At 46.2% G+C, this 26,038-nt stretch overlaps 1 protein-coding gene across 1 annotated transcript; it reads left to right on the top strand.

Annotated features, from left to right (window-relative positions):
• JDP2 (Jun dimerization protein 2) lies at positions 1-23,055 on the top strand. The gene is made up of 4 exons (XM_033142550.1): positions 1-479; positions 13,039-13,262; positions 20,366-20,470; positions 21,882-23,055. Exons 2-4 carry the CDS (start codon positions 13,062-13,064, stop codon positions 22,065-22,067), a joined length of 492 nt encoding a protein of 163 aa, XP_032998441.1. The 5' UTR covers positions 1-479; positions 13,039-13,061; the 3' UTR covers positions 22,068-23,055.
• Positions 23,056-26,038: the final 2,983 nt, after the last annotated feature.

Here is a 26,038-nt window from a genome sequence, read left to right as displayed (position 1 = left end):
CTTCTGCAAGGAGGACAGTCGGAGGCAGCGGGAACAGGCGAGCGATCCTCCGCGCGGTGCCCGTGCAAGTGGTCCCGCCCCCCCGGCCTGCGCTCTCCTCCTCTGCGGTCCCCTCTTCTCCTCCCACCTTGACGTCTGGAGCTGGCAGCCCGGCCGGTTCCGCATTCCCGACCCCTCCCCGCAGCCCAGGGGCCGCTATATAACTGGGGCTGATGCAACCCACCCAGCCGTCCGACAGAGCCTGCGGGAGGGACGGCGAGGGAGAGTGTCGACTGGCAGTGACGGCGGCGGGGGCTGCAGCCGCTCAGGCTTCCCCGGGGCCGCGGAGACACCTCCCGGGACCGGACTGCGCTCGGCACGACGGGCCTGCAGAGACAGGCCGACAGCCGCTCCCGGAGCTGGGCGGCTGCAGGGGAGCTGAGCGCGCAACCCGCCTCCCGCTGCAGCCGGGCCCCGGGGGCACCTTTGCCGTCAGCTCGGTGGGTACGGAGATGGAGCGGGCGGGCGGGCGGGCGGGCGCGGGGGTTGGGGACCGCGGGAGCTCTCTCTCGGAGGCGGCGCTTTGGGCTGGCCGCCCGCGAGGGCTGCGACCATCCTCGGACCTGACTTGGGGCAGATCCGGCTGGGCCTGCCTCTGCTCCGGAACGCAGCGCGCGTGGAGCGCAAGCTTCTCCCGGGGCTCGCAGCCCTTTACGCATCGGCCGGGGTCCTTTCGTTACCGGATTGCGCGAGCCTTACCGCAGCCTTTGGCCGTCCTGCCCTTCTGATAGTCCGGGTGACTAAAGAGCGGCACTTCCCTGCAGCTCCTGGGCATTCTGTGGGGCAATTGGGGAATTATTGTAACATGATCTGATGGCTTTCGTGATTGAAGGCAGAACCGCGGCGCCGTAGTTACTCTGGATTAATTGATGCGGAGTTATTACAGCATGGATGTTTGTGTAGGAAGCGCAAGGATCCTTCGGAAGTTTTCTCCCTTGCTGGCTTCTCCTTCAGGTGCCAATGGGGTGCTCTCCTAGCACCTCATTGTGACCCAGAATCTTGGGCTGGAAAAGGGCCTGAAGGTAGACTAATAAAACTTGATGCACCAAGGCATCTTAAAATAATCAGTTGGTAGATTGGAGCAGGCTTTCCCAACCCAGAGCCCTCCAGATGATGGGAGTTGCGGTCCAAAGTGTATGGAGGGTACCAGGTTGGAAAGGCTGAACTGGAGCATGGCTAGGGAAACTGGCCCTCCGTGTGTTATAGAATCATATGGAGTTGGAAGGGACCCCCATTCGACATCGAGTCCAACCCTCTGCAGTGCAGGAATCTCTTTGCCCAATGTGGGGCTCGAACCCATAACCCAGAGATTAAGAATCACATGTTGTTTGACTCCAAGTCTTATCAGCCCTTGCCAGTGTGGTCAGTGGCCAGGGATGAAGGGTGCTGTAGCCCAATCTGTGGAGGATCAAATTTCCTCATCCCTGGATTAGAGTATGCTGCAAGAAGAGGGCATGGGGTGTGTGGGTGTGCCTGCTTGAACATGTGTACATGCCCCAGGTCAAAGGTGACTGGTGGATGCAACCTGGATTACTTCAAGAGCTGCTTGATGTTAACTAAGTGAAGACAGCCACACTGTAGAAAAAAAGTATTTTTGGTGCAGTTTTAATGTTTTCTTTTTAACGTATTTGCTGTTAATCCCTTTTTGTCTCCCCTGTCTCTCTTGCACCCTTAATGTGGGGAACCCTCTCTTATTCTGCACAACCGCAGTTTATTTGCTGTCACCTTCTGCAAGTCCCCTCCTCTTTCCTCACCCCTCTGCATCCCCACATCTTTCACCTCTCTCCTTCCTTCCGGTTTTTTGCTCTGTTTTGTCTGCCCTGTCCCCAGCCACACTCTTCACTGAGATGCCAGAGAAGCACACAAGGCCCTCACTCCACCAGCAGTTTCCGCAGGAGCCTTTGGTAAAGGTGTGCTCTGTAGGCTGGCTACAACAGGCAGGAAAAACAGACATGAGTGCGGACAGTTTTGATTGGCTTGGTGGAGGCTTTTCTGTTCCCACAACAGTATGGGGAAAACTTCAAACAATGAACATGTTGAATTTGCCCAGGGGGCTGCAGATAGGGAAGGGTAAGTCATGTACACTGGCCATATACTGGTAATAAGGAACAATGCAGAAGTGCCTGCTGTCCTGTACAGTTCTGTTGTAACTGTTGTTGTGTGTTCCTATTATCGGCTCCTGCCATCCCCCTCTATTCGCCTATCTGTGTGAAGCTGAATGGATAGTGCGAGTAGATGTTTTGCCTCTGGGACTGGGCCATCCTTGGATGCCCCGCTGTTACTTAATCTGAGGCAGTAGGATTAGGCCCTGCCTAGAGGAGCTACAAAAGCAATTTCTCAAGCTTGCAGGTTTCACAGCTTTGGGCATGTCTGTTACTTTAGCCACGCCTTCTCTGGCATGTTAAGGAGGGCATACAGGTTATGGTTTTGCAGACTTGCACGAGGCACATCTTCCTGGGACAGCCAATTTTTTGTGTCAGTGTTTCACTGGCTGCTACAGAAAAACTGAATGAACTAGATGGACCTTTTGATATGACCCAGGAAATTGTTTCTTATGCTTTAAAGGAGATTCTGAGTCAGCAAGGTTTTTATGCACATGGAGCAGTCTTGCTGATGATTATGGAGATGAATCCATTGAGAAGAATATATGGCCCAGATCCACAAATGGCAAATAATAATAAGAAGTGAATAATTTTGGTTTAGGACAACCTTCCCCAGCTTGGTGACTTGGACTTCCAGCTCCCATCCGTCTCAGACCAGCATGGCCAATAGTCAGCGGACGGGAGTGCAGTTGTTCCATTTGGAGGGCACCAGGTTGGAGGGAGGCTCTCTTAAGTACTGCAGTATGTTTTTTGGTTGATGACTAGGACCAAGGGATTTTCATTCTGTTTTGCAACATGAAGTGATGGTTCTCTTCTGCAGACAGCCTGTTTTCTTCTTCACTTCATTTGTCTGTGTAATGTGATAATGCAAAATGAACTGATCTCCGCTCCATCTGAGCTCTTGTAGTTTTGCTACCCAGGGGATTGGCGTTGCAAATGTGCTTAGTCCATGGATGTTCCTTCTTCTTCCAGTTCTCTTAAGCTTGCAAAGGAAAGGAGTCTTTTGAGTCTTAAGTAAGCAGAGGCAGTCTTCAGCTCGCTTTAGCAGTCGGGCATAAAGTGGGAATTCAAGCAGCAATCCTCTGCGCCACTCCATACAGCAGCTCTCTCTTTCCTCCACTCCCTGCCTCTGGTTGTAGAGAAATAGGTTGGAGATCAAATTGAGAGGAAGGAGAAATACCAAGAGAGAAAGAAAGAGAGAGAGAGAGAGAGAGAGAGAGAGAGAGAGAGAGAGAGAGAGAAAAGAGCAAGCAAGAGCCACATTATGTTTCCATTTTTCTTTTAATGAAGGCCCTGTGGAGGTGTATTTGAAAACACAGGGTCTCCTATGCCCTCAAGGTGGGTGAGAACACTCTCTTGGCTGGTTCCAGGGCCATATGCAACGTATGGTGGCCAATGAAATGGGGCCTGGCTCATTCTGTTGCTTGTCTTGGCAGCTTGCTTCATGGCTTGTATTACCAGCCCTGGAACACAACCACTGCCAAACTCTCTCAGTGTGTGCGTGTGTGTGTTGGGGCTTGGAGAGCTTAGCAGAGACAAATGCTTCACTGAGTCAGGCTAGGAATTTTTCAACTTGTTTCTTGAAGCCTGCATGAAAATTATCTGCAGGCTTTTGCCAGAGATCTCCACTGGGACTCTGCGAGCCTGTGGGGGCGTCTGGGATACCAGTTGTTAGGATGTCAGATTCTTTGTGTAGTTCCTGACAGTTTAAAATGCCCATTTGCGTGGGTGGGGGAGACAGGACATAGGGCTTGCAGTCCAAATCCGCCCTTTTTTTTTTTTTTTGCGAGGGGCAACAGTTGGCTGTCTGGGGATTACTTGGCGTGCACTGGAGGGTTTAACGAAATTCCTGGAGAAATGAAATGCAAATTGGCTGCCTTTTGCCCTGTAACCTCTGACATTTTATGCTGCTATTGCCCGCAGGGAATATCTCATCCCTTTCACAAATGCTTGCAACTTCCTCATTGCAATAAGGTCTGCATCACAATGGTCTTAGCTCACGTAAGATGGCACTACCTGCAGAAGAGACAACCTGGTGCTCCCTCACCCCCAGGATTTTGTCCTCCTTCCTCCTTTGCTGGCATCCTAGGCTGACCTCGTGCATTTGCTGATGTTGAAATAATGATGCTGAATGTTGGAAGTTTCAAGGCAGATGCGAGAAAGTGCTTCTTTACACAGCACATGGTTAAACTGTGGAACTCGCTTCTGCAGGAGCCAGTCATGGCCACCAACTTAGATGGCTTTAAAAGCGGATTAGGCAGAAGAAGGTGATTGATGGCAACTAGCTATGATGGCTGGACTGGGCAATAATAAAGGTAAAGGTAAAGGGACCCCTGACCATCAGGTCCAGTCGTGTCCGACTCTGGGGTTGCGGTGCTCATCTCGCTCTATAGGCCAAGGGAGCCGGCATTTGTCCACAGACAGCTTCCGGGTCATGTGGCCAGCATGACAAAGCTGCTTCTGGCGAACCAGAGCAGCGCACGGAAACGCCGTTTACCTTCCCGCTGGAGCGGTCCCTATTTATCTACTTGCACTATGATGTGCTTTCGAACTGCTAGGTGGGCAGGAGCTGGGACCGAGCAATGGGAGCTCACCCCGTGGCAGGGATTTGAACTGCTGACCTTCTGATCAGCAAGCCCTAGACTCTGTGGTTTAACCCACAGCACCACCTGGGTCCCATGCTTCTTCTGAATCCCAGTTGCTGGAAACCATAGGAGGGGAGAGAAGAGGAAGAGTTTGGATTTGATATCCCGCTTTATCACTACCCTAAGGAGTCTCAAAGCGGCTTTCCCGTCTTCCCCCACAACAAACACTCTGTGAGGTGAGTGGGGCTGAGAGACTTCAGAGAAGTGTGACTAGCCCAAGGTCACCCATCAGCTGCATGTGGAGGAGCGGAGACACGAACCCGGTTCCCCAGATTACGAGTCTACCACTCTTAACCACTACACCACGCTGGCTCTCTGTGTGCTCTTGCACACAGGTCCTGCTTCCCACAGGCATCTGGTTGGCCACTGTGAGAACAGGATGCTGGATTAGATGGGCCATTGGCCTGATCGAGCAGGTTCTTCTTGTCTTCTTCTGTTAATGTGTTCAAATTCATCAGTCAAGTAAGTCTAGAAGTAACTTGTTTCCAACTACTTAACTAAAAGGCTTTGAAGAAACATCTTCTACATTACTTTTGGCTCCAGGGTTCGGATGGCTCTTAGGGAAATGTCCCCAGATGCTTCCTTCTTGCCAGTATCACCGCTGCCCACTTGCTTGCCCTCTCCAACTGGGCCCTTCCAGAGGCCAGGAAAGTACAAGACAAGAGGAGAATGTTGTAGATGAACAGGCAACCGCAGCAAGGAAGACTAGGAGACTCCAGGTGTTGGCAGTGAGACCTTGCGAGAGTTTAGGGAGCCTGGGAAGGTGTCTGACAAGGACACCATGCAATGCTGGCTGTGCTCTAGATACAAGGAATGGCCTTGGATAACTCCTATAGGCAAAAAGACTGCATTAAGGTCTTGTACAGGAATGTCATGGCAGCAATGGTGGTAGGATCTGAAACCTGGTGGCTTTCTGTACCTATGAGCACATTTCCTTATGTTTCAGTTGGTCTGAGGCCTGTAAACCTTGGAGTGAATATTGGCTCCAGCTCCTAATCTGCTAAAAGTATCCACCCCTGCCTTAGCAATGAACAGAATACCTCTAAGCCAGCCCCAAATTGATTTGGCATGAAGCTTGGTAGGCTAGGACCTCCTTCTTTGGATGCAGATGAGGTAGAAAGCGGTTGATGAACACTGAAAAGTAAACTAAGGTCTATCAATATTTCTCAAACTGGGGTCCTCAGCTGTTGTTGGACTACAACTCCCATCATCCCTGACCAGTGGTCCAACTAGCTAGGGATGATGGGAGTTGTAGTCCAGCAACAGCTGAGGACCCCAGTTTGAAGAACACTCACTCACTTCTTTGCAGGCAGGCATGTTCTCCCCTACATTGTACACATAGACCTGGCCAATGTGGAGGGCTGGTTCTGGTAGCTTCAGACATTTGTGCAACCATTCTCTCTTCCAATAGAGAAGAGGGGTGAGGGAGATCGTGCATGTGCTCCATTAGGGGGAATGTGTGCTTGCTGCTCCAAAGTGTGAAAATGTTCTGCAGAAGGCATGGGGGAGCCTGTGGCCATCCAGATGATTTTGGACTCCCAACTTCCATCTAGAGGGTGACAGGTTCCTCAGCCCAGGTAAGTATGAATTCGGCTTGAGTTAGCAAGGTGAGCAACAAAATCTGTTCTGAAACCTAGGCAACTTGGAAGTTCTGAGGTTCCATCTGCCCTGAGCTCAATTATGAGAAAGGGTAGCATAAAAAATACCATTAATAATTCAACAATAATAGAGGCCATTAAAAAAAACACATGAGAGTATTTAAATTAAAATTTCCTCCTCGCACACTGAAAAAATTACCATTCACTTCCAGAATAAATTCTTACCTGGAAAGGGGATACTCGTATTTTTCTGCCTCCAGATGATTCTGTTTGTGGGCAATACTCTATTAAAAGACTTGTTGCCTCCAAAATGGGCTTTTCTATCAGAGGTGTGTGTGATGATCCTCTTGGGGCCAAAATAGACATGACAGCCACAGGTCCATGTGTCAGAAAGGAATCTGCTGCCAGATTGCTGTAAAAGTGGAGAGGGACACAACTGAAAGGAAGGCATGAGGTGAACCCGCCTCTGTATTTCCATTCAAAACCACTTTTTAAAATGGCATTTCCACAGCAGGAATGCATTCTGGAATCCAGGGCCTCATGAAGAGGTTTTAAAAGGCAGTTTTGGTAAGAAAAGCACAGGCAGACTTCAGATGTGCTTTAAATCAGCTGCCATCCCATAGGGATTGCGTAGAACACTGCCCTTATACCGAGTCCATCTAGTTCCATATCGTCAACACTGACTGGCAGTCATTCTCCAACTTTTCAGATAGGAGTCTTTCCCAATCCTACCCGGAGATGCTGGGGATTGATCTTTTGAGACCTTTTGCCTGCAAAGGAGGTGCTCTGTCACTGAATATGTGGTAGAGCACATGCCTTGCAGTTAGGAGACACCAGCTCCAATCCTGGGCATCACCTTTAAAAGGATCGGCTGGCAGCAGAGCTGACCCACCCATGAGGCAAGGTGAGGGAACCACGTCAGGCGGCAGAATCCACAGGGACAGCAGATCCTGATGTCAATTTTTATTCCCTCCTTGTTCCCGATGTAGCTCTTCACTTACTGCTTCTTCCCTGACAGGGAGAGGGACACCATTTTGTGATTTGCCTCAGGCGACAAAATGTATTGAGCCGGCCCTGACTAGCAGATGATGTGAAAGATCTTCCTTTCCTTCAGATCCTAGAGAGCCGTTGGTGGTCACAAGCAGGCAAGATGGACAGCTAGTCTGGCCTGATATATGACACTTTCCTACTGTCCTTAGCAGGATTCATGCTATACAAACCAAGATGTAAGTGGGCTAATCTTAAAAACTGGCTACCAGAAGCAATGTACTATGAATTAACTCTGGACCACCTTTATTGCCAGATTTTCTTTTCCCCACACATTTTAATTTCTTTTAAGTTATTTAAAATTGCCAATATGGCAGGTTGTGAGACACTGTGTGTGTGTGTGTGTGTGTGTGTGTGTGTGTGTTGCTCTTGCCAACCTAGCGAAAGTGAACACATCTGAGGCAAATCAAGATTCTCAGTTTCCCTCTACAGTGGTACCTCAGGTTAGAGACGCTTCAGGTTACAGACTCTGCTAACCCAGAAATAACGCTTCAGGTTAAGAACTTTGCTTCAAGATAAGAACAGAAATAGTGCTCTGGCGGCGCAGCGGCAGCAGGAGGTCCCATTAGCTAAAGTGGTGCTTCAGGTTAAGAACAGTTTCAGGTTAAGAACAGACCTCCAGAACGAATTAAGTTCTTAACCCGAGGTACCACTGTACAGGAAACAGGCCCTGCATTTCAGCTGGTAGGAAAGAGTCACACATGCTTTCCTGCCTCCTTCCATGTTTTACCACATAATTAATTAAGGGCTTGATGTTTCTAGGCAGATGACAAAAATGCCCTGAAACCTGGTGTGGATCCAACACACAGGAAAAGCCTGCTATAAATAAGTCAGAAATTAAATTATTATAACAAAAGGGGGGGGAAAACACGCTATGAAAACCAGAGATTTATTTATTTTTGCTCTCCAGCACCATCTAGTGTTGCATGTTTATAACTCATTCAAAACATTGTTTTTGACAAATGTAGCTGAGACTCTGGTCATAATCATCTCCCCCCCCCCCCACACACACACCCTCCACAATTTGTGCAAGTTTCTCTGTAAGAAACGTGAGATGTTAACAATGTGTCTAAGGAGTTCCGAACAGGCCCAGAATTCAAGTACAGCATTCTCTCACCTTGCCTTACTATTTACTATTTAGCTTACTGCAAATCATCTCCTTCTGATTTCGCTAACGTGGCATCTCATTTCCCCCAGGCATTTCCCAGAATGCTAAGTGTAAAACAGCACAGTTCTATCTTGAGGGAGCATAAGGGAAGACTCCTCAATGGAGACGGGCCTATAAGCTCAGCCAACCCCCATCCACCTTGCCTCCTTGGCCTCCATGTTTCTTTTGTAGAACTCTGCTGGGAGGAGGATTGGGACAAGACTAGTCAAATGAGGGCCCATCCAGACTTCCCTTTGTTTCTAGGCACAGACCTGCACTTTAAAACTCTGTATCCGATTTTTGACTCGCCTTCTCTGGGAAAAGCAGCATTTCACTGCTAAATCGAAGCAAACAGCAATAGGGTTTCCCATGGATTGCTTTTCGCTCTGATTCAGCAGTAAAACATGGGTTTTCCCAGGGAAAGCACCAGGAAACAAACAAACAAACAACAACAACAAAAAGTATCTGAAGAAGTGTGCATGCACACGAAAGCTCATACCAATAACAAACTTAGTTGGTCTCTAAGGTGCTACTGGAAGGAATTTTTTAAATTTTTGTTTCAACAACAACAACAAAAAGACACATGCTTCAACACATAGCTTTAGAGTGAGTACCTGTGCCTGGAAAGCACAGCGCAAAAGGAAATCTGAATGAGCCCTTTTGAACCAGAATTAGTTGACTTTGCCTGTCTTTGTGTTTAAGTTTGCTTGCCATTGGTTCTGGCTCCACCTACTGTCAACATCCCTGCCTTCTGCCCTCTCCCACCCCCACAGCCACTGTTCTGGGGTTTTTCCAACCAACCTACCTCGCCCCACCAATTTGGCCGCAGCAGGAGGAGAATATTGGGGAAAGCCCTGTTGCAAAATCCTCATGTGGGCTTTTGCTAGCAGGACCCACTAGCTGTATCCAGCCGATAACATCTTAATCCGGTCTGTGCCCTATATGTGTGCTTAGCCACCACAGAAGCACAAATCTCATATACTGTAAAGAGTTGAGAGAGAAATGACAGGGTTTGTAAACTGTGCATGTAGTCGCACACAGGGGAGGGAGGAGATCACCTGCATGATTCTGGATAAAGAAAAGTTTGATTGCTATCAGAGAGGTAGCAGGTTTCCCAAAGTATTTTTTTTTAATTTCATTTTAAAAGGCTACAAGAACACAAATGTGGGGAGGTGGGAGACCCCCCCCCCCAAAAAAAAACCTTCAAAAATTGCTAGGCTTTGTGTTCTGGGGAATACAAAGATTATTCCAAAATGTGAAAGGCGGAAATATGACGCCCACTGTGGTGTCTGTAGAATTGCCTGATTTCTAGACGGCAAAAGTGTATTTATCATGAACACAGTTGATAAAAAGAAGAAGCTGAGTCTATAATCCTAAATTTAGGGCCAGCTCACCCATGAGGCGAGCAGAGGCAGCCTCAGGTGGCCAAATCCCACAGAACAGCGCATTCATGGGTGCCCTTGCTGTGGCTGCTGGAGAAGCGAGGTGAAACGGTGGCTGGCAGCAGCTTCTGGCGAGATCCTGCAAGATCTCCACAAGATCTCATGAGATCTCATAGGAAGCCTGCCGCTGTTGCATGACCCTGGAAAGTGAGGCTTTGGCAGGGAGGGGGGGCAGCAGCTTCCTGTTCTGCCTCAGGTAGCGAAACGGGCCAGGCCACCCCTGCATGTTCTTGGGAGCAAACTGTCAGAGTAATAAAAATTATAAAAGACCAAGAGACGTTTGTGTGGTAATGTGAAGAGGAATCGACCAGCCCTGACACAAACTGTATTTGAACACCCTGGAATGTGAATGCAGAGAATTGCGCCGAGACAACTGCATTAGATCTAGTGACTGATAACAGCTTTTTGGTCAATAAAGTATTGATTTTAAATTATCTATGAATTAATCAACTTATTATTATTTATTTGCACACCCTCCATCCTAAATTAGCAGGGCACGTTACAACAATGAAAATGCAGTGTTAAAAACAATGTTTAAAACACCTTACAAGCATAGAAAGAAAGTGAGTCTTAAAAATTTACAACTTACGTGACCCTGGAAATAGTCTGTTAACTGACACTTCAGTTAATTATTTATTTAAAAAATGACAAAGACCACCACCACCTGGTGGCTACCATCTTGAACATCATCTCAGAGTAAGAAATCCCCCACTCAAACAGAATTGTACAATTGCTTTGTTTTATTTTGAATTTAATTAATAGGGTTAACGAAGATTGAATGGGGGTAATTAACTGAAGGGAAATTGATTGAATTTTGGAGTTGGATCTGTGTAAGTGATTAATTAGGGTTGGAACCCCCCCTCCCCAATTGGACCTTGGCTTATGTAACTTTGATCAGTGTGCTGTCAAAATTTTTGAATCTCCATTTTGGCGTAAAAGCCATTTATAGACTAGCGTGTTTGTGAAGAGGCTTTGATTAATTCTATCACCCACCCTGCATTTTTCTCAAACCTGTTTGTAATCATTGTAAATTGTGATTGAAAAGGTGGTACTGATTTGGGGTGGAGGGTTGAAAATTCATTGATTAAAAAATACTTGATTTGAGGTTAATTGGATGGACAGATTTGGTTTGCCTTCTGTGAAAATTTCAATTCCAGTAATCATTTCTAAATGGGCATATGCAATTTTGTACTTTATGGGCTTTTAAGTATCTAGTTGCTCATTATTTCCAGTAAACAGGATTATGTTGTGTAATTAACTCTGGAGGTGTGTTGACCTGAGCTGTATTGAAACTAATGGCATATCAGTGTGCTTTGTGCTTAATTTTTTGCTGGATTCTGCCCTGTGTTCTGAGGTTCTATGAAATGCTATTTATATGTAGTGCCCAGTGGCAACCCTTAAAATTTGAACTTTTCTTACCTCTTCTATCTGAAGAAGTGTGCATGCACACGAAAGCTCATACCAGGAACAAACTCAGTTGGTCTCTAAGGTGCTACTAGAAAACACTTTCGATTTTGTTACCTCTTCTATGTTATTTATAAAGGGTTGCATGTATTCTCAGTAACATCAAATGATATTAATGGCAATTAATTTTTATCAAGTAGATCCTGCGATGCTTTTGGCCAGTCAGCAGGCCTCTATCTTAATTTCAGACTAATTTTCTTCTTTCTGAAGAAGAAAACACATCACTCTGTGTTTCTTAACTTTCACTCCATGTGGAAAGTTAGTTAGGTGAATTCTTTGTGGCTTTTTCCAGCCTCCACGTAGAATCACTATTCCTGGCCATGAAGCTAATTTTTATTTTACTTCCTGTTTTCATTGAAGGTTTTTAGCCTAAGTTATCTAAGGTGGTATTTTGTGAGAAATTATCACTAATCTTCCTGGGGCGAGCTACTCTCAGCAACGTAACCAAATAGGATATGGGAAGGATTTTGTTTGTTTCTGTGGTGAAACCCTTATATTTACCGTTTGCATTCAGGTGGATCATTTGTCTTACAGGTTTTATCTAGACGCAGTACTTCCTAGTCTTAAGCAATCTGTGTAACTAACTGGCTAACTTCTTTCTTGCCATCCTGCCTTCCTCCTTAAGCTCATAATTATCGCTGAGTCCTGCATTAGATAATCATTGCCTCCTGTCTGTTAAAGCGTTAACTTCATAAAGCTGCTTTTATTGCCCTTTGGCATAGGAGTCAATAATTACCTCTTTTTCTGTCCACTGACCTTCTTCACCCTTTACTTAGCAGTGATAAAGGCTTCTCGCCTTACGTAAACATATGCAAGTAGCTAATTATCATGACTTTGCATGTTAGAACAAAATCGAAAATTCTTTCTAGTAGCACCTTAGAGACCAACTGAGTTTGTTCCTGGTATGAGCTTTCGTGTGCATGCACACTTCTTCAGATACCAGTGTGCATGCACACGAAAGCTCATACCAGGAACAAACTCAGTTGGTCTCTAAGGTGCTACTAGAAAGAATTTTCGATTTTGTTTTGACTATGGCAGACCAACACGGCTACCCACCTGTAACTTTGCATGTTAGATTATCTCAGCCAACCTGGCTCCTTGATAGAATGTTTTCTTTTTGTAGCTTATTTCCCTGTGAAGCAGGTAGGAATTCTTCATGTTCCGCTAGATCAGGGGTGGGGAATCTTTGGTCCTCCAAAATGTTGCTGACCTACAACTCCCATCAGCTCCAACAAACATGGCCAATGGCTAGGGAGGATGGGAGTTGTAGTTCATCAACACCTGGAATGCCAAAGGTTCTCTATCCTTGATTTTCCTCCAAAGTCTCTGGGTGACATTCTAGGAGGATGTCTCTGCCACATTGTGCGCAAGGATTCCAATGTGGTATAGTTTGCATTTTCTGTGACAAGATATTTAAGCAGAGACAGACAAATCACGCTGTTCCTCATCTACACTCTCTTTCCTTAAGATTTCAGAATGATTTGTTTTGCCTTTTTGGATTATCATTGCTCAGATTCCCATAGTGATGTGTGGTTTTCTCTTTCTCTTCTCCAGGCTGTGGGATTGCATAGCCTGCTATGATGCCCGGGCAGATTCCAGATCCATCCCTCACAGCTGGCGCTCTGCCTGGCCTTGGCCCCTTGACAGGGCTGCCTGGTACCACCTTGACAGCAGAAGAGCTGAAGTATGCTGACATTCGCAACATCGGGGCCATGATTTCGCCTCTACATTTCTTGGAGGTGAAACTGGGCAAGAGGCCCCAGCCAGTGAAAAGTGAGGTGAGTTTCAAAAAGGGCCTGTCAGGTGCCAGCTGTTTCTGTATGTGAATGGTGTTCACAGGCCTTTACACACACACACACACACACACACACACCTACCAAAATGAGAATCGAACAAGTCAGCTACCATGAACTGTAACTCTAGCCCCTAGTACAACTTTGAAAACAAACATAACTGCTGATTTTTGGCATGTGTGTATGCTGCACACCTCTTGTTTTGTTGAACCTTTCTTTTTGTTGTTGTTGTTGAGGTGTCGGCCATTGGAAACTGGGGCATCACTGACTGCTGCTTTTATACTGACTGTTCTTTTTATATAAGAAGCTATGAATTTTATGTTTACTTTTTTAATTGTACTCATCTCAATCTCGAACCTTTATTGGCATATAGACAAAATTCCTAAAGGTTCAGTGCAATAAAATCACTTGGCAGAATCTGCATCTAACATTTAAAATACTCTTTTGTAACATTCACGGATCCTCATTGCAGAAACCTGGCTACAATTTCCATTTTATCCGCATCCTGGATAAACATTAGGAAGGCTACCTTACATTCATCTGAACTACCACTCCCTGCTAAACCAACTGATTGGTTTAACAATCAGTCTCTCTTCCCAGAGAGCTCTGCGAATTGTAGCTCTGGGAGGAGAATAGGAGTCTCCTAATGACTCTCAGCACCCTTAGCAAACTACAGCTCCCAGAATTCTTTGAGGGAAGCCATGACTGTTGAAAGTGGTGTCATGGTGCTTTAAAGGTGTGGTATGAACGTGACCTTAAGTTTGAATGAAAAGCCACGGGGAACGTGGGGGGTGGGGGCTTGCCCCAAAGGTACTTGTGAACCTATTTAATACAATCTTGCATTTCATGTTCAGTGTGTTTGGGTCCATACATTGGCTGCGTTCAGAAGCCAAAAGTTGTGGTTAAGCAAATTAGTGTGCGCCTCAGCTGCAGGCATGTGCATTCAGTTCACACTTCACTTCTCCCTAAGTCGAGTGGGGAAACAAACCATCGATCAAGCAGGGAAATAAGCCCTGGATTGGCTGGCTTGGTGCCACATCTTAATTGGCCCTTGTCCTTTGTTTCTTCCAGCAAAGCCCCACCATGGAGCCAAGAACAAACCTTGGCTTCAGATTGTGGTTAGCTTGAAGATAATGCAGAGCCAGGTATGGTTTCTTTCTCTTCTGGAGAAAGGGAAGAGTAAGCAGAAGAGAGTGAGCTGCATGCAGAGCCTAATTTGCTTAACCGTGATTTAGGGTTTAATGTTGCATCCAAACATAGCCAGCCTCTTTTTCAATAAATTGCAAAACTGCTTTAAGGAAATATTGTTCCATCCTACCAGCGTTCTGCAATTAATTGTCAGATTGGTCAACAAATGCTTAATCACTAAAGAGCTAATGTCACAGCCAAGAGTATGAGCTGCGAGCCTGGAAGTCCCAATTCAGATCTCACCACCTCTACTAACTCCTTCAGACAGCAAGCTAGTAGTACCAGAATAGCTCTAGGGAGCCAGCATGGAAGAGTGATTAGTGGGTTGAACTTGAGCAACTGAGACCCACATTCTTTAGATGTGCTTCAGACCTATGTATTCCTCTCAGCTATTAAGTTCACTTGGTGAGCTTCAGCCAGTCATGTATATCTCAGCCTAACCTACCCTACAGGGTTGTTTTGAGGACAAAAGAGGGGAGAGGGAGGACCATGCATGTTGCCATAAGCTTACTGGAGGAAGAGTAGGATGTGTATAATAAAATGGCCCTGCAGATAACACCATGTATGTAATTCCTACAGCATTCAGTGGAATTTACTTGCAAGTAAGTGTGCATAGGCTTGCATTATTAGTCAAGCTTAACCATTATTTCCCCTTCATGGATCACTGCCTTGTCGTGGCGAAGGGGCTTGAATTACTCAGGGAAGCTATGAGCTATGCCGTGCAGGGCCACCCAAGATGGACAGGTCATAGTGGAGAGTTTGGACCAAACGTGATCCACCTGGAGGAGGAACTGGCAACCCACTCCAGTATCCCTGCCAAGAAAACTCCATGGACAAAGACAACAGGCATATAAAAGTTATGACGCTGGAAGATGAGCCCCTCAGGTCGGAAGGCGTCCAACATGCTACTGGGGAAGAGTGGAGGACAAGTACAAGTAGATCCAGAGCTGATGAAGCGGCTGGGCCAAAGCCGAAAGGACGCTTGGTTGCGGATATGCCTGGAAGCGAAAGGAAAGTCCAATGCTGTAAAGAAAAGTATTGCATAGGAACCTGGAATGTAAGAACCATGAACCTTGGTAAGCTGGATGTGGTCAAAAATGAGATGGCAAGAATAAACATTGACATCCTAGGCATCAGTGAACTAAAATGGACGGGAATGGGCGAATTCAGTTCAGATGACTATCATATCTACTACTGCGGGCAGGAATCCCGTAAAAGAAATGGAGTGGCTCTCATAGTCAACAAAAGAGTGGCGAAAGCTGTACTGGGATGCAATTTCAAAAATGATAGATTGATCTCGATACGAATCCAAGGCAGTCCTTTTAACATCACAGTAATCCAAGTTTATGCACCAACTTCCAGTGCTGAAGAAACTGAAATTGACCAATTCTATGAAGACTTACAACACCTTATAGAAATGACACCAAAGAAGGATGTTCTTCTCATTATAGGGGATTGGAATGCTAAAGTAGGGAGTCAAGAGATAAAAGGAACAACTGGCAAGTTTGGCCTTGGAGTTCAAAATGAAGCAGGGCAAAGGCTAATAGAGTTCTGTCAAGAGAACAAGCTGGTCATCACAAACACTCTTTTCCAACAACACAAGAGACGACTCTACACATGGACATCACCAGATGGGCAACATCGAAATCAGATTGATTATATTCTCTGCAGCCAAAGATGGAGAAGCTCTATACACTCAGCAAAAACAAGACCTGGAGCTGACTGTGGCTCTGATCATCAGCTTCTTATAGCAAAATTCCAGCTTAAACTGAAGAAAGTAGGAAAAACCACTGGGCCAGTAAGATACAATCTAAATCAAATTCCTTATGAATACACAGTTGAAGTGAAAAACAGGTTTAAGGACTTAGATTTGGTGGATAGAGTGCCTGAAGAACTGTGGATGGAGGCTCGTAACATTATACAGGAGGCAGCAACGAAAACCATCCCAATGAAAAAGAAATGCAAGAAAGCAAAGTGGCTGTCCAATGAGGCCTTAAAAATAGCGGGGGAGAGAAGGCAAGCAAAATGCGAGGGAGATAGTGAAAGATACAGGAAATTGAATGCAGATTTCCAAAGAATAGCAAGGAGAGACAAGAGGGCCTTTCTAAACGAACAATGCAAAGAAATAGAGGAAAATAACAGAATGGGAAAAACCAGAGATCTGTTCAAGAAAATTGGAGATATGAAAGGAACATTTCGTACAAAGATTACCACAATTAAGGACAAAAGTGGAAAGGACCTAACAGAAGCAGAAGACATCAAGAAGAGGTGGCAAGAATACACAGAGGAACTATACCAGAAAGATATAGAGGTCTCATACACCCCAGGTAGTGTGGTTGCTGACCTTGAGCCAGACATCCTGGAGAGTGAAGTCAAATGGGCCTTAGAAAGCCTTGCTAACAACAAGGCCAGTGGAAGTGATGATATTCCAGCTGAACTATTTAAAATCCTAAAAGATGATGCTGTTAAGGTGCTACACTCAATATGCCAACAAGTTTGGAAAACTCAGCAGTGGCCAGAGGATTGGAGAAGATCAGTTTACATCCCAATCCCAAAGAAGGGCAGTGCCAAAGAATGCTCTAACTACCGCACAATTGCACTCATTTCACACGCTAGCAAGGTTATGCTTAAAATTCTACAAGGCAGGCTTAAGCAGTACGTGGACCGAGAACTCCCAGAAGTGCAAGCTGGATTTCGAAGGGGCAGAGGAACCAGAGACCAAATTGCAAACATGCGCTGGATTATGGAGAAAGCTAGAGAGTTCCAGAAAAACATCTACTTCTGCTTCATTGACTACGCAAAAGCATTTGACTGTGTCGACCACAGCAAACTATGGCAAGTTCTTAAAGAAATGGGAGTGCCTGATCACCTCATCCATCTCCTGAGAAATCTGTATGTGGGACAAGAAGCTACAGTTAGAACTGGATGTGGAATAACTGATTGGTTCAAAATTGGGAAAGGAGTACGACAAGGCTGTATATTGTCCCCCTGCTTATTTAACTTATATGCAGAATTCATCATGCGAAAGGCTGGGCTGGATGAATCCCAAACCGGAATTAAGATTGCCGGAAAAAATATCAACAACCTCAGATATGCTGATGATACAACCTTGATGGCAGAAAGTGAGGAGGAATTGAAGAACCTTTTAATGAGGGTGAAAGAGGAAAGCGCAAAATATGGTCTGAAGCTCAACATCAAAAAAACTAAGATCATGGCCACTGGTCCCATCACCTCCTGGCAAATAGAAGGGGAAGAAATGGAGGCAGTGAGAGATTTCACTTTCTTGGGTTCCATGATCACTGCAGATGGTGACAGCAGTCACGAAATTAGAAGACGCCTGCTTCTTGGGAGAAAAGCAATGACAAACCTAGACAGCATCTTAAAAAGCAAAGACATCACCTTGCCGACAAAGGTCCGTATAGTTAAAGCTATGGTTTTTCCAGTAGTAATGTACGGAAGTGAGAGCTGGACCATCAAGAAGGCTGATCGCCGAAGAATTGATGCTTTTGAATTATGGTGCTGGAGGAGACTCTTGAGAGTCCCATGGACTGCAAGAAGATCAAACCTATCCATTCTCAAGGAAATCGGCCCTGAGTGCTCACTAGAAGGACAGATCCTGAAGTTGAGGCTCCAGTACTTTGGCCACCTCATGAGAAGAGAAGACTCCTTAGAAAAGACCCTGATGTTGGGAAAGATTGAGGGCACAAGGAGAAGGGGACGACAGAGGATGAGATGGTTGGACAGTATTCTCGAAGCTACTAACATGAGTTTGGCCAAACTGCGGGAGGCAGTGAAGGATAGGCGTGCCTGGCGTGCTCTGGTCCATGGGGTCACGAAGAGTCGGACACGACTGAACGACTGAACAACAACAACCATTATTTAGTCAAGCTAGTTGTCTTTTTAGTTTCAGCCCCACCCCCAGTCTCCCTCCTAACACCTGTAAGTTATTATAAAAAGATGAGGGTTGTTATTTCTTTCAAGTACCGGTAATTAGTGATGGCTTTTATTTATGCAACTATTAAGTTTTCTCACCCTCAAGAGAGCTTTCATTTCTTCTGTTATCCTCAAAATGGCACACGCATTGAGGATTTGGGTAATGGTGTAGTTTGTATTTAATCTGTCTTCTAAGCCAATCAAATTTAATCACTTAATCTTTTGATAGCCTTGGATACTTTCTGTTGTTCCTAAAGGCTCTATGCTCTAGTCTGGAGAGAGCATCCCTAAGCCAACAAGAAGCTGATGCCACTCTTCACTGTTGGCATTTAGGAAGCTTGGACTAGCCTGCTGGAGATGCAAACAGTTTAAAATAAACAATATGAATATTATATATTTTACAGTTAGTGTAATTTATGATTATTTGGAATAGCAGAGAAAAAAGGTAGATTAATTTGCTCTTTCATTAAGAGTTTGGATACCAAATAGATGTTTTGTTCAGGAGCAGAGGTTAAGACTTCTTTTTTTGTACTTTACAAATGAGCAAGTGCCATAAGTACCAATGTTGGAACTGAAATGAAAATGAACTGCATTCTCACCCAGGGATGGGGAATCTGTGGTCCTCCATCCCTGATCATGGGTCATGGTAGCTGAAGCAGATGGGAACTGGAGGCCCACAAGGTCTCCACCCCTTCCCTAATATTCTAAATTATGCAACATCTAAAAAATTATTTTGTGGTCAGTAGGTCAGTGTTATGTGCATGCCTCCATGTGAAAGCACTCCTGGAGAGAGGAATTCAACATTGTTCTGTTTATTCTGTCAGCTTGCCCAACAGAACGATGAAATGGGATTTGCCCCCCTCCCCCATGTGCTGTCCTGGGGGTTCTTGAGACACCCCAGAGCCAATTTTGGGGGGGGGCACACTCAGGGAAGAGGGGGGAAAATCCCATTGCACTAGTGGGACATTTTATGCTGGCTCCTGCCAGTGCACCTCCTAGATTAAACCTAGGGCTAGATGAAACTATAAACTGCAATCTTGGCGCCTTCTATGCACATGCACCTGGGAAACTCCATCGAATCTGATTTTGCATGAACATGAATGGGATTGCACCACAAGTCAGGGTGATAATTGGCAGAAAAAATGCAATAATACAGAAAGGGATAAAGGATAAAGGATTTTGACTGCGTTGGGCAGCAGAGGGGCAAAAACAGGTTGAAAGGTGCCATCAGTTGTAAGCACTGACACAGCCGAGAAGGGAGGGCAAATAGTAATGGAGGTTACCGCCCATGCACTTTGGCTGCGCTTTCTGCTTGTGTGGTGGCACCTCGGTAAAACCTCGTCTTACTGTTTATAGCAGAGTACCGGTATTTCCCCGGAGGCAAACGACAAGAACAGTAGCCATAGTCAAAGTCCTCAGTCAAGAGCTTCTTTATTTCTTGACTTGTCACACTAGCATTTCTATTACAAATCTGTACAAATTATTTACATGCCTTCTATATCTCTCCAGCTCAGTAAACTCAGAGGGAGGGAGGGAGGGTGTGTGTGTGTGTGTGTGTGTGTGTGTGTGTGTGTGTGTGTGATTTCCTCATGCTGGAATTGCAGCCTGCTACTTCTTCCCTTTCTTTGCACCTCCAGCTGACACCAATCAAGCCAAGAGTGCCACTCCCACACACTAAAGAAAACTCCGGAACCCTCTTTAAAGCTTCCAGGAACTTTTATCTGTTTCTTGAAGAATGTTTTCCTAACAAATAGTCCAGGGAAGACTACGGTGACCTGGTATCATAAGAGGACCCTGTGGTTTTATAGCTAGGGTTCTGCAGGCCTGGACTGGGACTTAACCAAAGAGTTACATGCAAGAGGCATGTACCGAGGTTTTGTCCTGAGCTGCCTTCAAGGAGGCTTTTGCATTGCCTTTTCTACTTCTTTTGTCTGGTTGTAATGGTGTGCCTGTGCCTTTCCCTTTAGCTAGATGAAGAAGAAGAAAGGAGGAAAAGGCGCCGAGAGAAGAACAAAGTAGCAGCTGCTCGGTGTCGGAACAAGAAGAAGGAGAGGACAGAGTTTCTGCAGCGGGTGAGTACCTTCGTCCTCTCCTCCCTCTTCTTCTCACTGCCAGCACAAGGACTTCTGCCTCTCCATAGCTCCATTCTCTTGTCCAGTGCACGCTTTTGTTGTTGTTGTTTAGTTGTTTAGTCATGTCCGACTCTTCGTGACCCCATGGACCAGAGCATGATTTTAAGATGGCATGCTTTTAAGATGGGTAAAAATATCTTGAGGAAATCCCATTTTGCTGGAAGCCCTTGTTTTACTCCTCTGCATGTGGTGTGAACAGTGAACAACTAGGGTACCAAAATAGAAAATTCTTTCCAGTAGCACCTTAGAGACCAACTGAGTTTGTTCTTGGTATGAGCTTTCGTGTGCATGCACACTTCTTCAGAAAGCTCATACCAAGAACAAACTCAGTTGGTCTCTAAGGTGCTACTGGAAAGAATTTTCTATTTTGTTTCGACTATGGCAGACCAGCACGGCTACCCACCTGTAACTGGAACTAGGGTACCAGTAAGGTAGACGTGGAGAACCTGTGGTCCTGCAATAGTTGTTTTTATGTGCGCGCATGCATGCGCGCGCACACACACGTAATTTTCTGTTCAATAATTTAAAATACTCATTTTACATCCTTAAGATATCAATCAATACCCTTTTTCTCTTTCCATGGCTCATTTTACATATCATAAATCCCTGCATACTTTACAAGAACTATACCAATCAGTATTCCATTATTGCATCAATCAAAACTTACTTACACTGTTGAATTTATCTTAATGCTGCCAGCGTTTTTGGCTGTACACAATTATTTCCCATATATTCAATGAACGTTTTCCAATCTTCTTTAAACATATGTTGTTCTTGTTCTCTTATTCTATCTATGTTAAGTCTTCAGGTTGTGCATATTCTGTCAGCTTAAGTTGCCATTCTTCTTCGGTTGGGACCTCGCTTGTTTTCCATTTTTCAGCTAACAAAACACGGGCTGCAGTCAAAGCATACATAAATAACCTTTTTTTAACACTTGGGAATTTCAGTCTGAATTATCCCCAACAGAAAGGACTCTGGGGTTTTTTTTGGGGGGGGGGAAGTACTTTTAAACATTTTCTCCCCAATTCATTATGGATCATTTCCCAATACTGTTTTACCCTTTTACAAGTCCAGCCCTGCAGTTGTTGCTGGACTACAACTCCCTTCACCCATGATCATTGGTCATGCAGGCTGGTGCTGATGGGAACTGCACTCCGACAATGTTGGCAGGGCTAACCAGCTCCCCGTTGCTGCAGAAAGAAGCTGGAAAGGACCCCTGCATGTGACAGTTTCTCTGTTTTGTGTGTGTGTGTGTCAAGTGATGCTGGGGCTTATGAACGCATTGGTTGGTCAAGCAACTTAAAAAAAAAATACCCACTCACCCCCCACCCCACCCCGTTTCTCTGCTTAGGAATCTGAACGCCTGGAGCTCATGAATGCCGAGCTGAAGGCCCAGATCGAGGAGCTGAAACAAGAGAGGCAGCAGCTGATTCTGATGCTGAACCGACACCGCCCCACCTGCATTGTGCGGACAGACAGCGTCAAAACCCCGGAGAACGAGGCCAACCCGCTGCTCGAGCAGCTGGAGAAGAAGTGAGAAGGGCCTGGTAGGCCAAAAGAACGTAGGCGGCAAAAAAAGAGAGACAAAAACCGGGGACCTTGGAGCGTCTCTCTTCCATGTACTGTACGAAGGACTGCGCACCAGAGATGGGTGCAACCAGAACACAGTGAGCTTCCTTGGGGATTGCACACTCCAACCAAATAGAGGGGATGGAGGAGAACGACCACAACAGGAACGCTCAGAGGGGGAGCTGTGGCTGCAGTTGTAAGGCTCGACACAAGGGGGCGTGGCAGCTGCTGCTGCTGCGGAGGAGGAGGATTTTCCAGCGCCCCGTCAGCTACCTATTGCAGAGCATCCCAAATCTGGAATGTGTTGAGGGTAGGGATGCTGGGGGGTAGCGCTGTGGCTTCCCCGCCATCCCTCTCCCTACAGCTCCTGGTTGGCAATCAGCATGGACGCAGGGTCTGAACACTAGTAAGAACAAGGGTAGAAGGGAGCTGGCAGTAGGCCGAGCTGCGCACGCCTCTGCTCCTTTGGGACCCTGCCTCTGCCCTCTGTGCTCCCCCCAGAAAGAAACCAAGAACGGCAAACACTTGACACAAGTCCTGCCTCATCGCTGGGCCTGCCTGTGGCACTGTGGCGCAGGCGCCCCCACAAGCACACCCTCAGTATAATGTTTACAGCCCAGCTGTCCAGGCCATGCTTTTAAAAAAATGCACATTTTTACACTTTTTTATATTTTTATAAAGTTTTGTTTTTATACAGCAGTCTCTATATGGATTTATATAATCACTAGATGTGATCCCATAGAAATGTATGTTACTCTGGTCTCTTTGTTACAAAATACATATGCCACAGTTATCTCCATTGTGTTACTTGTTTGGCAACGGGCCTTCTTTTCCATCGGCATGCTGGGAAATGGGCCTGTGCCCTTCCCATGGGCCTCACTGCCATGTCCATCCATGTATGTCCTCCTTCATAGTACTCAGTCCTGTATCTCTCAGTAAATGTTAACTTTTACTTATCCACCTTTCATGCCTTCTGCTTTGTTCAGTATCTTGCCCCGTTAGTTTTATCGCGCGTGAGGGTTTTGTGTACACTTTGTGAAGTCGGTCGATGGTGGCTGGTGGCGGAATGGCCTGACCCTAATCAGGTGGCGCTCATTTGCAGCAGCGGCGACACTAAGAGCTAGAGGCTTACAAAGAGAGCAGGGCTGTTCACTCGAGGGATAAGGAATTCTGAGCTGAAAAGTGAGCTGGCACTCTCTCAGCCATCCCTTTGTCTCAAGTGCTCCCTTCACATGCCTCCCCCTCTGATATATAGGAGGGAGGAATTTCGGCCACAGTCACATCAGCTACTAAGGAAAAATCAGTGTCAGTCTCAGTTGTTTACATATCTCAGTGGTGGTGTTGCATCCTTAAGCACATGTTAGCCAGTGGGTAGCCAGGATAGTCCCCATCCACTCCCACCAGCCCCAATGGACAGGGATGATGGGAGTTACACCTGTATTTATACAGTACCTGCATAAATAAATGTGTTTAAATCCAGGGAAAGCTGAAAGTGACTGTATATGGGAGCGGGGACTGCCTGAGTCACTTCAGCAGGAGGCAGACAAGAGGGCAGCTCACATGTCATACTTTCTTCCTAGGTAGGGAGGAAAGTGTACACCTGTCATGTGTGTGAAAAGCACACTGGCACCCATTTACTACAATTAATCAAGTTTGGAGGCTGCAGCGTGGAAGTGGCTTCCAGAATGCTAATTGTGGCAAAAGAAACGGTTCCTTAATTTCATTCTTCACACAGGATGGTGCATGTGGCTCTTTCTCCTCCTCCTCCTCCTCCTCATGTGTAAATCTGCTTTATCGTGTGTGAAGCAGAGCTGATGCTTCTTTATTTTAAATACTTCTAGCCTGCTTTCCCAGTACTCATGGGAACTGGCAGCAAAACACTTCATATAACCCATACCAAATGCAAGTTAAATTCCAGAAGGACACAAGCAACACAATGCCTTTTGCTTTCTACATTGTCAAGTGTTCCATTGTTCATAATAGTCCAAGAGGGAATAGTCCAAGAGCCCTACCCTGGCTACTCCCTGGCTAACATGTGCTTAACAAGTGCGGGAGGTCACGCCGCAGTCCTGGGGCCCCTGCAGAGAAGGTCCAAGCCTTTTGCAGTAGCTGCTTAAACTTCCTGGAATGAGGGTAGTTGGAATAAAGCTCTGGAAGGTGAAAGTAAAGGTAAAAGGTAAAGGATCCCTGAACAGTAAAAGTCCAATCAAAGGCGACTATGGGGTGCAGCACTCATCTTGCTTTTCAGGCCGAGGGAGCCAGCGTTTGTCCATAGATAGCTTTCCGGGTCATGTGGCCAGCATGACTAAACCACTTCTTGCGCAATGGGACACTGATGAGTGCCAGAGCGCACAGAAACACTGTTTACCTTCTCACCGCAGCAGTACCTATTTACTCGCACTGGTGTGCTTTCAAACTGCTAGGTTGGCAGAAGCTGGGAGAGAGCAACAGGAGCTCACTCCGTCGCGCGGATTCGAACCGCTGACCTTCTAATCGGCAAGCCCAAGAGACTCAGTGGTTTAGACCACAGCATCACCTGCATCCCTCTGGCAAGTGGCTATAAAGAGGCTTCAGCCATTGCCAGTCGAAGCAAGCCCTGTTCTGCCAAGCTGTCGGCAATTTTACTACTGTTGGAACACGACCGAAAACATTAAAGCCAGTTGTTGTGTCCATCTACACTTTTTTTTTTAAAAAAAGAACTAGTTGTACAATAGTTGTTGTTGCCCTCGTAATTCCCGCTAAAGTGAGTGAGGCGTCTGTCCTTCCCAATTAGCAGCGCCTGCTGAGAGGGCAGGGCCTGGCATGTTCCTGAGCAGAGCTAGACACATCACAGGGCAAAGAACAGCTGCACTGGGCCCCTGCCAGTGCTGCCACTTTTGCTCTCCTGCCTGGGCCAGTTGCTACAGCGCCAGGTGTTAGGAGTGGGCAGACCACTAAGTTAGGTGCTCCTTGCTGCCCTCAGCACCAACTTGGCTCCCAACACTCCTTTTCTGGCAGCTCTGAAGCACAGAGAACAAAGACAAGCTCTCAGGATGAACCTTTGCCACTGGAATTAAATCAGAAAGAACTAACACCGTCTCTGGGCGGTTGTGTTCTCCCAACGACTAGCACAGAGGAGAACAAATGCAAGATGGTCTCCTCCGCCTACCTGCTGTCTGCCAAATGTTTTGGACTACAACTCGCATCAGCCTCAGCTGAAACATTTGATGCAATTCCCTTTCAGTTGCCCCCATTCACAATATTTCAGATAGCCTGTCTCCTTGATTTATTTTCTCCGATACCCAGATCACCCACCCAATTCAAATCTCCCTTAATGAATTACCCAGCTAGAAGAAGACTGGGGGACTATGCCCCATGGTCCACACCTAGCAATGCTCCCTGAATCCAGAAGGTGGGGGTAAAGGCTGTTGCATTTCTGCTTGTTGTAAAAGAGCCTTTCCAGGAAAAAAAGCTGGCATCCCTACTTTTGGTTAGTTAGTGTGACTGACTATAGCTGCGAGTTCAGGCACTGGTAGTATTACAGATGGTACGGCATGTCTGGGCATCAAGGGATGCTGGCGGCAACACTTCGCCCCCGCTATGTTCGGTCCCTGGCCAAAACCACCAACTTCAGAAAGCTACTCTCTCTTATTCTGCAGGCATCCAATAAGCAAATAGATCTGGCCTTCCCTGGAGTCACATGCCCTGGTCCACAAGAGCTCTTGTTTTTGCAGTTGTGAAGTCACTCCCACCCCACCCCACCCCCCAAATACAAAGCAGAGTCCTCATGCCTTTAAGTGCTGTGTGGTAGGCAAAAACCCATCAGGTGTGTAGTGCTTTGTATAACTGGGTCCGAAAGACTGAGCATGTGCCATTGCAATCAAAGGCACAGAGGGGCTTTGCCGGGCCTGCTATTCTGCTTTCATATAGCCACATGAATAATTACAAGGAAGCTCAAAA

Source organism: Lacerta agilis, chromosome 1 (assembly GCF_009819535.1).
Source record: "Lacerta agilis isolate rLacAgi1 chromosome 1, rLacAgi1.pri, whole genome shotgun sequence".
In the NCBI taxonomy this organism is placed as follows: Eukaryota; Metazoa; Chordata; class Lepidosauria; order Squamata; family Lacertidae; genus Lacerta; species Lacerta agilis.
The sequence above is the reverse complement of the archived record's forward strand: the minus strand, read 5'-3'. Positions and strand labels throughout refer to the sequence as shown.